Raw genomic sequence first — 13,020 nt, forward strand, 5'->3', positions numbered from 1 at the left:
GGTTGATCCTTCATAGGGTTTATCACACGAAGTGTTTACACAAATCTTGCGTGGTCTATCCGCTGCCAAAGTTACACGGCCAGGAAAGTTTCGCAGCAGTCAAGATGGTTATGCAGTCAGAGCATCACTTAAGGCTGAAGATGGAATCTTATATCCTCTGGAAAAGAGCTTTTTCTTCTTGCCTAAACCACCAACTCTTATTCTTCATGAAGAGGTGAGCCTTGGGGACTCTATTACCTGAGCAATTTTCTATGCAGTTCACATGAAAACATTGTTTCAAGTAACAATAGTTATCTAAAAACAACATTTATTTTCTAAAACAGTTCGAAACACTCATGTAAAAGAATATTGAATGAATTAATTCACAAAGAGCAAACAGCTCAATGATAATACAAAGATATTTACAATAATAGAAACATCAGGTTTCTATGTACAAACAGTTTCATCTAAGAAACTGCTAAAAGAATAGAATTAGCAACAGCTAGAAGACTGAGCATTAAATACTAAATAGACATATTCTAATACCCTCCCTTAATGCTCAATCTATTTACAACACCAATAGACCCTCTGAATTTTACAAATTTATCAGGACCAAGCGGCTTGGTGAAAATGTCGGCGAGCTGCTCTGTTGTGGGAACATATTGCAACTGAACTGAGCCGTCTTCAACCAGCTGGCGAATGTAGTGGCAATGAGTTTCCACATGCTTTGTTCGTTCATGAAAGACTGGATTCTTGGCAAGTTTGAGCACTCCCTGATTATCACAAAACAAAGAAGTAGGCCCTGTCTGAAAAACATGCATATCTGCAAGCATACGGCGAAGCCAAACTGCCTCACAGGATGCCTTAACTGCTCCCCGATACTCTGCTTCTGTTGAGGAGAGAGCCACTGCCTGTTGCTTCTTACTAGTCCAAGTAACAGCACCAGATCCTAGACTAAACACATACCCAACTGTAGATTTACGGTCATCAACTGAACCGGCCCAGTCAGAATCAGTGTAGCCACTGAGAATAGGATTGGAGCTGCGAGTATATAAGAGGCCATAATCAGAAGTACCACGCACATAGCGTAGCACCCGCTTTGCAGCTATCCAATGATCAGCTTTAGGAGCTGACATAAAGCGAGAAATGTAGCTTACTGCAAAACTGATATCAGGTCTGGTAGCAGTAAGATAGATGAGAGTGCCCACTAATTGCCTGAATAAAGTTTCATCCACAAGAGGAGAGGATGATTGTGCTGAAAGTTTGAGCCCTGGTTCCATAGGAGTCGTGGCCGGTTTGCAATCCTGCATTCTGAATCGTTCCACAAGATTGTTGGCATACTTGGACTGAGAGAGAAAAATCTGATTTTCAGTCTACCAAACTTCAACCCCCAGACAGTAATGAAGAAGTCCCAAGTCTGTCATCTCAAAAGTTCTGCATAGATCTTGTTTGATCCCATGGATCAAATGTGCAGAGCTGCCAGTAATGATGAGATCGTCCACATAGACAACAACAAATAAGATATCAGCACCAGTATGCTTGATGTACAGGTTTGCATCAGATGGGCTCCGCTGAAAACCCTGATCTGTCAGATACTGATCAATTTTCATGTACCAAGCGCGAGGAGCTTGTTTCAATCCATAGATTGCTTTAGCTAACCGGCATACTTTTTGTTCTTGACCAGCAACCTTGAATCCTGGAGGCTGCGTCATGTAGATTTCTTCCTGAAGATCACCATTTAGGAAAGCACTCTTTACATCCATCTGATGAACTTTCCAATTGAACTGAGCTGCTAGGGCAAGAACAAGCCTTATGGTACTCATCTTGGCTGTAGGAGCAAAAGTCTCCTCATAATCGATGCCTTCCTTCTGTGAGAACCCTCGAGCCACAAGACGAGCTTTATACTTGTCTATGGTTCCATCAGCTTTGTATTTTACTTTATACACCCATTTGCAGCCTATGGGCTTTTTTCGGCAGGAAGATCAGAAAGTGTCCAGGTGTGATTCTTCTGAAGACTCTGGAATTCGGCTTCCATAGCCTGTTCCCACTCAGATGTACCCTTAGCCTCTGAATAGGTTTGAGGCTCAAAAATACTGTGAAGGTTAGCCATAAGAGCAAAATTGACTGTAGACTGTTGTCTGTTCTTATGCCTAGAAGTTCTACCTTCAAGGAGCTCATCATCCCGGAGATCACCTATGGTTTTAGCCCACCATTTAGGCCGAAGAGAAGAAGAACCAATATCAGGATTAGAGGAACCAATATCAGGAGGAAGAGAAGAAGGCTCAAGAGCAATAGGAACAGCAAGAGGAGGATTAGCTTCTGGAGGAAGCTCAGATAGAGTAGTATCAAATCCTGATGCTACATCATCCCTCCCATCAGGTGGACTGACTGGGAGAAGAACACTGTGAGGCGGATCCTCAGAACGCTGCTCAGAAGAAGAAGACTGAAAGAATCCTCTGTCTTCATCAAATACTACATCTCGACTGAAGCTAAGTCGACCAGTGGCTATATCTATCAACCTATAGGCCTTGTGATGATCACTGTAACCTGTCATCATGAGTTTCTGACTTTTGGAATCCAACTTAGAGCGCTTAGCAGATGGAATCCAAACATATGCAACTGAGCCAAAAACTTTGAGATGACTGATCTTAGGCTTACGACCAGACCACACTTCTTCAGGAGTCTTCCCTTTAACAGCCTGAGTAGGTGATCGGTTAAGAAGGTAAACAGCAGTAAATACTGCTTCAGCCCAGAATTTGTTTGGAACACTCCGGTGTTGTAACATGGAACGAGCCATTTCAACAACCGTGCGGTTGCGACGCTCGACAACACTGTTCTGCTGGGGAGTGTAAGGTGTGGTTAATTGACATTTGATGCCATGAATATCACAGAAGTTGGCAAAAGCTGAGGAACAAAATTCCCCCCCATTGTCGGTCCTAAGGGTCATGATATGACAACCAGATTCGTTTTCAACTAATGTTTTAAACTTCTGAAAAGTACTAGGAGCATCAGATTTATTTTTTAACAAATACACCCACATCTTTCTACTGAAGTCATCTACAATAAGTAAAAAATATTTGCAAGCAGTGATAGAAGCTGTATTCATAGGACCACAAATATCAGCATGAAGTAACTGAAGTACCTTGGATGCGCGCCAAGATTCTCCATTTTTGAATGAAGACCGATGTTGCTTTCCCGCTTGACAGGCGCTGCATACCCCCAACTGCTGAGTCTGAATATCAGGTAATCCTGACACAAGTCCCTCCCGAGAGAGCTGAGAGAGATACTGCATATTGAGATGCCCATATCGCTGATGCCATAGAGTGCTGATGGGAGAGACACGTGCTGCTAGAGCCACTTCTGGAAAGTCACCGGTGTCAAGTAGCCTGTATAGACCATGGTCCTCTAGGCCAACAACAACTGTTAGACTGGTCTCCCTGTCAATGATGGAACACTTGTGTGCACTGAACACAACATCAAGCTGAGGAGAATTCCTCATAATCTGACTGACAGAGAGCAGATTAATCTCCATACCAGGAACATAGTATACATTTAGAAATATGAGCGTGCGTCCACCAGACTGAATTTGAACTGTACCCCTGCCAGCTACATTGTACTTTTCACCTCCCCCAAATACCACTGAATCACTGAAAGGTGAGAAGTCAATAAACCAGTCACGCCTGTGAGAGAAGTGGCGTGATGCACCAGAATCAATGTACCATGCAGAGGAAGGAACATGTTCTGAAGACCTTTTAGCCATAAAGGCGTAAAAGGCAGAATCTGTCTGCTCGGAATGTTCTGCAACATTCGCTGTCTGATGTGGCCCTCCCTGTTTCTTTTGTTCCGAAGCAATCCTCTGTCGGCAATCTTTCTTCATGTGACCGAACCTGTGACAGTAATTACACTGCACACTTTTCTTCCTGGCAGGATCAAAAGACTGAGGAGAGCCTTTCTGCTGAAAAGACTGAGAGGACTGGTATTTTGCAGTAAATGCATTTTCCGAGGGCACTGATGAAGTACCACTACCAAACTGCTGTTTCCACCTATCTTGCTGCAGAAGTTTGGTACATAAATCTGGAAACTTCAGATCAACATTTGTGGTTGTAATGTTGAGTGTTTCGATGAAGTGTTCATAAGATTTCGGTAGACTTTTCAGAGTAATGACTACCATATCTTCTTCCTCCATGGTCCGACCAATAGCTTCGAGCTGATCTCGAATGTCTTTAATTTTGTTGAGATGTTCCTGTAAAGACATATGGTCATCCATCATGATGGAGAACAACTGATTTTTGAGAAAAAATGCTCTGCTTTTGTCAGATGTCTCATGCAGTTCTTTCAACTGTTGCCAGATTTCGGCAGCGGTCTTGCCAGAAGGAATCTGTGGTAACTGATCATCAGCAACAGAGAGCTTGAGAAGCATAACAGCCTCTCGATTTCGATCATCAAATTTATCTTGATCGGTACCAGCTGTATCGGGACGAGACTCTTTGCCCAAAATGAGCTGATCAAGACGCCTGTATTAAAAAATGGTCAGCATTCTTTGTTTCCAAATGTTATAGTTGCTGCCATTAAAGCGTTGATTTCCTTCTAACATCAGATTTGTGAGCGTGGCCATTTTCCCAAAGACAATACAGAAGTCTGACACAAAAAAACAATATAGCTGCCTGCTTAAAATCCCTCTTTCAGGATGACTGTACCAAACCTTAACAAATTCTGCTTTGGAAAAAAAATTAGGCTTTCACAATAACTCAGAGCTGTACCAGATCAAAACACCAGATGAAAAATATGACAAGAGGTCACATGTATCTTCATAAAACTACGTAGACTGAAGCTGTCCACGATTATATATACGCTGTTCTGGTCCTGTCACTATAATCTGAGTGCGTGATATATATATATATATGCTGTTATATATGGATCGATTATATATACGCTTTTATATATGCGTGATATATAAACTGGACTGAGCTGAAGAAAGCCGTCACACAAAAAAAATGCGTTATATATACCGGACTGAACTGGAAAAATACCTTTACACCTTTACGTGATTGCCGTCTGGAAAATCCCGTCCCGTGAATCTGGATCGTGCTTCTGCACTTAATCGCTGGAAATAGCTGTAGCTCAAACGATACGCAGAATTGCGACAACTGTTAATAGATGGATCGATCACGTAATCGCTGGAAATACGTAATTGACGTAGCTGGGCAGAGAGACGTGAATCGCTGGAACACAACGAGCCAAACAACGCATTCGGACAGAGCCACTTGCGTATTTTAACCTGCGTATTTTATTTGTTAAGATTTTTCTCGGCTTTTCCTTGCTCAATCACAACGTGAACTTGACGCCTGACATAAAATTTTACGCGCTGTGGTTTATCGATTGGCGATTTCAGGGCAGCATATTCGCTGCTTGTTCCGGCAAATTTCTTGCTCGTTGACACTGTGCTGTCGTGCGAACGAAGGCTCTATCTGCCGGAATGTAGATATTGCGCTTCCAGTAATAAATATGAAAGGACCAAAGGCTTCCGAATACAAAATACACAAGAGTTCCAGCAATATAGTTACGAAGCCATGTCTGCAAAACCCTAGGCAGAGGCGACCAAAAAGCTTCGGGGTACTAGCAGCCCAAGCACCAGGTTGTTGGACCAGCTGATATCTTCCGCGAACAATCGCAAGTACTCAACACTTTGTTTATCGATTGTATTGAAATCTTTGCCCGGGATTGAATCACTGGAGATGTTTCAACGACTGGGAAGCAGCTGATGAAGCAGAAAGTAGGAGCAAAGCCGCAACGAAAGAGTGTTGTCACGTTCCCGTATGGATCCGGAACCCTCCTCAGAACAGACCCCACAGATCTATTTCGAATCTTGATTCTTCAAAAGCGTCGGCGGTCCTTCACGACTTCAAAACAAATAAACTGTTCACGATAATGCAGGAGATAAATCCCTTTCTGTATCGAGATTGACGACTGTAAGCTTTTATCACAATGAGCAAAGCCGAGGCTAAGACTCAGTGAAGGCTACCTGGCTTACAGAGGGCTCGACCTTAGAAAGGAATGAAGATCAAGAAATCTGCAGACCCTGAGAGCAGTTTCGAAATGAACTACTGAATTTTTCAATCTATGAAAAATTATTTCGAAAAAAAAAAATCCCTGAGCTCTGATACCATAAAACAGTTCGAAACACTCATGTAAAAGAATATTGAATGAATTAATTCACAAAGAGCAAACAGCTCAATGATAATACAAAGATATTTACAATAATAGAAACATCAGGTTTCTATGTACAAACAGTTTCATCTAAGAAACTGCTAAAAGAATAGAATTAGCAACAGCTAGAAGACTGAGCATTAAATACTAAATAGACATATTCTAATATTTTCTGTAGAAGTTTATTGACAATTTTCACGAAGCAGAAAGAAAAATGAATTACTGTTTAGAACATGAAAAGGTGTATAACTGGTGGTATTCTATTTTCAGATTGAATATCTTGAATTTGAGAGGCATGGCACTGGCGGTGCTAGTAGTATATCTTCTCACTATTTTGATCTTATCATAAGACTGAAAAGTGAGCAAGAACACCAGTTCCGCAACATTCAACGTAATGAATATCATAATCTTTTCAATTTCATCAGGTATGCAAAATTCCCTATTATCTTATTTTTTCGTCAGTGGTCTGTTGGAAAAGGGTAATGCCATGTTGTGTTATTCTATTTACGCTACCAGAAAAAATTCGGCTTTATTCAGGGTAAGCTTCTGTGATGCATGCAGTTCCAAGGGATTGAAAATAATGAACTTAGGAGATGCACATGGCACCAGTGGAGTTGCTGCCGTTCTCGAGAATTCGGATGATGAAGCTGTGGATCCACATCTTGAACGTATCAAAAGTGCACGTGAAGGCGGTGCTGGAGAAGATAGTGATGAAGAGGCATGCTACACTGGGGACTTATCTCTGATATGTGCTGTAGTCAAAGAACTAATATGCACACATGATTAACAAGAGTTGAATCAAGAGACTGATGTCTGTTTCTGTTTTGTTTGTGTGCAGGATGAAGACTTTGTCGCAGAAAAGGATGACGCAGGATCACCGACAGATGATTCAGAGGAAGAGCAGTCAGATGCTAGTGAATCTGAAGAAACCAAGGAAGTACGTGACCTATGATCCCCTATATCTGATTCTTCCTTTACTCATTCTTAACCTATAAAATAGCATTTTATTTGGAGATAGATAAAAATTCCTGTTCTCAGTTGAAACCTTTGAGGCTAAAGTTGGCTGTAGGAGTCTTACTGGTATGAGTTTTGTACAACTCTCATGATGTTTTTTGGTAACGTCATTAAGTAAAAAATATCAATTATAAGTGATGCCGTATATAGATGCAAGCAGTGACTATCAATACATGATAGAGGGATAGGACATTTAATCAGTTTTCTTGAAAGGACTAGCAAGATCAGGGTGTTCAGAGGAAACTTTTGCAGTGCATATGGCGATCAACATCTTCGTTAGTTTTGCAATTGTCAAATACCCTGCTTTTGTAAAATCCTTATTTATACTTACATGCTTGTGACTTCATGTTTGGACAGTGAAGATACAGATGTTGCACTGATTATTTTTTTGTTTGTTTTAGAAACCTGCAAAGAAGGAAGTGAAGAAAAAGGAGGCACCTGTTGCAAAAGTAACAGGAACAAAGAGGAAAAAGAAGGACGAGGAAGAAGATGGTGGAAAGAAGAGGAAGCAGAAGAAAAAGAAAAAGGATCCAAATGCACCAAAGAGGGCCATGTCTGGCTTTATGTTCTTTTCTCAAATTGAAAGAGAGGTAATTTTTGCATTTTGTTCTCCTTTAGGCCTTTTATAATAGTTATACATATTCTTGTTCTCTGTATAGGAGAGTTCCTTCAAAAATATCCTCCAGCTTTCTTTTGTTCTTCAATTAATGCCTATCAAGCCAAACATTTGGTTTGGTGAAGCGAACAAAGTTCGTTCTTCAGGTTAAATACTACAGAAGACATGGAATATGTAGATCTCCATTGAGATACAAGAATATATATTAAAATGTATGAATAAGAATGATCATGATACAACTGAAAGAGAGCTCCTTCAAAAATATCCTCCAGCTTTCTTTTGTTCTTCAATTAATGCCTATCAAGACAAACATTTGGTTTGGTGAAGCGAACAAAGTTCGTTCTTCAGGTTAAATACTACAAAAGACATGGAATATGTCGATCTCCATTGAGATACAAGAATATATATTAAAATGTATGAATAAGAATGATCATGATACAACTGAGAGTGAGAGTCCTGTATATATAGTCAGGTAAATACCCTTTCACGAATGGCCATGTCTGTAGGGACATGCCTTTTACCTACTAATTATTAGTTACTTAATCATTGTTTATGTCTATTATTATTTATATTATTTTTACTATTTTTATATATATTTTATACATAACATTGCCTTCCTCCTCGAAAATCTTTGTCTTCAAAGGTTACTGATGAAAGGATTTATCTCTTTTTTATGTTTGAATGTCTTCTTGTCTCGGAACTGTCATCTTCGTTGAGACAAGACGATATGATCCTCTAAGTGATAAACAAAACTGTTGCACTGAGAAGGGATCAGACCATCCTAAATTAATCTTCTGTGAGACTTGGAAATTACTTGATAACTGAGATAACTTGTTATCGTCAGACTGGATTGTGCTAACATCATTTTTCTTTGGAACATAATTTTGTTGTTTATGTTCTATGTGATACGAATTCATAAATTGATTGAGATGTTTGTTCTTGTGATTTGGGTGTAGATAAGGAGTTCTTTTGGTTTGTCTTTCCCTTATCATATGTGAGGCAAGATTCTGATTTACTTCAGGTTCTGATGTCGTCGAGTTGGTTACAGAATCTTCACTTGGGTTTTTCCTCATCTGAACTGCAACATTTGAATATGTTTTCCCTTCAACTGGGTTGACATTTTCTTGAGTTCTGATATTGACTGTATCAGTATTCATTCCTCTTTCTTCAACTTGGTCAGCTACGTTTGAAGACTTCGATATGTTTTCTGTGTTGAGTTCTTCTAGTTTGCTTTTCAATATTTTCTTGTCATTTTTAAGTTTCTTAATTTGCGTCAATAATTTCTTGCTGTGGTCTTTGAGGCGAGTAACTTCTTCATTTTTGTCAGTGGTGATTTTGTCAATTTCCCTTTGCATATTTTGTATTACTTTTTTACCTTCTTGAGAAATTATTTTTGCGATATCTTGCATATCTTCTAGTGTTACGGACTCTGGCTTCACTGTAACATCTTGTAATGTTATTTTTTTCTTTTTGTATGAAAATGTCAAAATCTTCTTTTTCATATTTAGAATAAAAGATCCTAGTGATTTGATCCAGGGCAAATCGAGAACTATATCACCATTGTCGCAAAATAAGGTTTTAACGGTGAATTGCGAGACAAAAGTATAGTCTCCAATACTTAGTTGTAGATTGCTTATGTCGTATTGCTTGTCACCTGTGTCCACAAAATTCGTTTCAACTATATTTGATTCAAGGATCACTAACTGGTTAGCACATTTAGTACTAACATAGTTATTATTTTGAGTAGGGTCAATAGAGATGATAACACCATTTTCTGCAAGTGATCCTTTGATTTTAAATAGTGCACTGACACATACTAAAAGTTTTAGGAAATCTTCCCTCTTTCATTTCTGACCTCAACTCAATTTCTTTCTCGTTAGTGATTGATTCCATTTTGCTTTGTTGAGATGACCCTTCTTGAAATTCACTCTTCCTCTAATATTAATACCCTTTAACTATTAATACTTTTTTTATTATAAAATATATCTCCCTTTTAGTGATTTAATAATATATCTCAGACTTTTTAATCCACTTGAATCTTTAAAAAGTCTCCCTCTTATATATATATATATATATTAAAGAACTTTTTATAACTTCTCAAACTTTTATGAAATTTCTTTTATTTCTATTGCATCCACTTGTAATTCTTATATATATGAACTCTTAACTTCTAAAATAATATTGGATATTAATGCTTTGAATCTTATTTGGGACTTCCTTCTATAACCTTGCATCTACGCTTTATATGCTGTGTACTTTATGAGCAGATTTACTAAAAAGACTCCTTTATTATTAAATACTTCTTCACTTAGATTATTAACTTGGACAAGAATTCTACTAAATGCCTTTTAAGGTATAGTGGTGGAACCCGATATTACAGAGTTTGATTATTTTATGACTACAAGTGAAATCCTATTATCTCAAAGCGTCACAATTTCTCTCAATAGTCTTGACTTAAAGAATTTAGTGGGTAACCTGATGCTTGGTTTAATGTGAGTCCTGGTGACAAAGATTATGCACAATTATCAGTGTAACAAGAGAACAACCACTTTTAAAACACAAATTTAGACTCAATCCCAATGTACATAAGCGTTTCTTTCAAGAAATGGAATTTTGGGGAGAGCAGAGTCGTAAAGGGAAAGCTATGGTCGGGTTCATCTGAAGAAATCATCTCTTAGACTTGTAGACTGTAGTAATTATACTGGAATACCGATATATTTGAAATATTACTCCTTGTGGATTTTAAACATCGTTGTCAATGTTATTTTCATGCAGTTAATATCTGCCTTTAGAAGCTGTCTATACCAATGGTTTTGATGCATGATCGAGAATGTTCAAAAAAGATATAATCATTCAACACTAAACACACATGCAGTATGATCTAACATAAAGTTTCACACACTCTGTTGAAATGGATTTTTCTTCAAGGTTCATGTACATCTTTTCCTGCAAGGATTCAGGCTTACATAAATGTTGTACCTGTAAGCTGACGAAAACTTTTTAGGCTCACATAAATGTTGTACCTGTAAGCTGACAAAGATTTTTTAGGTTCACATAAATGTTGTTATCTGTTAGCTGACAAAGATTTTTACTCTGCTCAGAATGTCAAGAAGAGCAATCCAGGAATACCGTTCACAGAAGTTGCAAAGGCACTTGGAGAACGATGGAAAAAGATGTCAGGTAAGAGGTTGATCATTTCTTTTGAGCAAATATCTAAAGATAAGCTACCCTGCCAATCGAAAGAAACAATTACCAAATACTTGTGGAGTATTGAAATTCTGTTTTCTGCCAAGTTGGGTCTCTTTGATTTTAATGTATTAAAAAATGTTAATTTTCTGAGAAGTAACTTTTGCAAGGTCCTGATGTTTTTGGTGCAACTTAACAGCTGAGGAAAAAGAGCCCTATGATGATCAAAAAGAAAAGATACAAGGATGCTATGGCAGGTTACAAAAGTGGACGAATAAATATTATAGATTCTGGAAATGAATCTGACAGTGAGTAGAGAAGCATTCTAGAAATATGCAGGTTTGGCATTGATACTGTGATCTTCTCACACTGCAATGTTTGCTGGTGCACAAATTCTAGTGGTGATCTTGCCATGTCAATTAAGTGGCATGGATTTGTGGGATGTTTAATTCAAGTGTTTGATGTTGGTAGAATGAGTTGTCCAGCAATTTTTCCCACAAAATATCTACAGTGAAGCTTCAGAGCACATACAGGAATAGTTACGTCCTGAAAAGTATCCATTTGACATGGAATGTTGTTCTATATTTATTCTTATTCTGACATAGTTTGCACTTTTGGATAACTTTTCATTTTTCACTTTTGCACAGGTGGGTGGCAAATCGGAAAATTTAACAGCTTGATGATAATTCAATATTTCCAGTGGGGCAAATCAGGAATATAATCCATACACATGTAGCATGTTAAATGTAATTGCGTGCTTGAAGGCTTGCCCTGGAACAGGATATGTCAGCCAACTGACTTAACCAATTGAATTAACTTTTGCTCTTGGAGCAAATCAAATTTAGCATGAAATTGAAGAAAAACAAGAAACCAATATCAAAAGCTGTGACTATGAGCCATAGTAAAATCTGACACAAGCTACATTTGTTTTAAAAACAAAATTGGTTAAATTTTGTATTATGAAGTTGCTGTGGCCTCACAGCATAATAATACAAAAAGTAGGATTGCTGATAGATTAGGAATTGTCAATTGCTATCATTCACAGAAGATGTCCAAAATGTTCTACGGGTATAAAGCCTATAGTAGACACCTAAAATCAGACAGTTTCTAAAACATGATAAAACTAGAATTAATGAAAAAATGCTTTCTGTGTGCTTCCTTTTGTTCCACTGGGGATCCTTCTACATGTCCTGCCATCTGGTGAATAAATTTCTCTTTTATTTCCTCAGCCCCTGAACCTATTGACATTCTGAAATTGTAGACAGCTGACTGAGAACTTTTAAGAACAAAAGAATGACATAACATAGTAGCACAGTCTCTAAAGTTTCAATTAGACCCTTCTGCTGTAGCAGGGTCTCTATTAAAACTGCGTATCTATTGTTATGATTTCCTCCTATGCATAAATTCTTCCTGTAGCAGAGAAAATAGAAGTCCTATTGTATGCTTAAGGTCTTCTTCCCTTGGCAAGACACAGTGGATGTCCATAAATTCACACAAAGGGTGATTATGATTTTCCATGCAATGCAAACTCCGAGGAACCAAGACTACCGATTCCAATTGTACACCAACTTGATACCAGAAAACATTGGGGAACAGGCTAAAACTGAATAATTATGCCTAGGACCAATGCAACTAACCTCCACTTCTGCCAAGGCTGATAAGGGATTCCTCCAGATAAACACCAGGTAGGCGTTGAGAAGATGCGCTTCCAGGTTCTGGCTGCGCTAATGGGGAATAATGCATCTCAGAAGAAATGGAAGCTACTGCCTATTTCTGATAGGGATTTATACTCCCCAAGGCCCAAGACTCCTGAAGTCCATTATCCCAACCGTGCTCAAGTTCATAATAAATCCTAATTGAAAGGGCCGCTTCGTCATTAAACCCAAATTGTGCGATGGTGCAGAGGCTATGATGGTCTTTTGATTTTTGTCCTCTTATCTTACATGCCACTTGGCTTCGGTTGTGAATTGGTACCTCTCAAAGTCTCACTTCTTGAGATAATGTCTTAAAGCTCAAGC

The 13,020-nt window shown here is 38.5% G+C and overlaps 1 protein-coding gene across 1 annotated transcript in view; it reads left to right on the forward strand.

Annotated features, from left to right (window-relative positions):
- LOC149221756 (FACT complex subunit SSRP1-like) overlaps positions 1-12,156 on the forward strand; it is a 207,589-nt gene extending 195,433 nt beyond the window's left edge. The window contains 9 exon segments of the mRNA XM_089385221.1: positions 17-214; positions 6,457-6,611; positions 6,748-6,904; positions 7,025-7,123; positions 7,602-7,790; positions 10,918-10,996; positions 11,202-11,229; positions 11,231-11,341; positions 11,650-12,156. Coding sequence (XP_089241347.1) covers positions 17-214; positions 6,457-6,611; positions 6,748-6,904; positions 7,025-7,123; positions 7,602-7,790; positions 10,918-10,996; positions 11,202-11,229; positions 11,231-11,318 — 993 coding nt within the window. The 3' untranslated portion in view covers positions 11,319-11,341; positions 11,650-12,156.
- Positions 12,157-13,020: the final 864 nt, after the last annotated feature.

This window comes from Pinus tabuliformis, chromosome Q (assembly GCF_031772625.1).
Source record: "Pinus tabuliformis cultivar Carrire ecotype Pingquan chromosome Q, CPIR1, whole genome shotgun sequence".
Taxonomy (NCBI): domain Eukaryota; kingdom Viridiplantae; phylum Streptophyta; class Pinopsida; order Pinales; family Pinaceae; genus Pinus; species Pinus tabuliformis.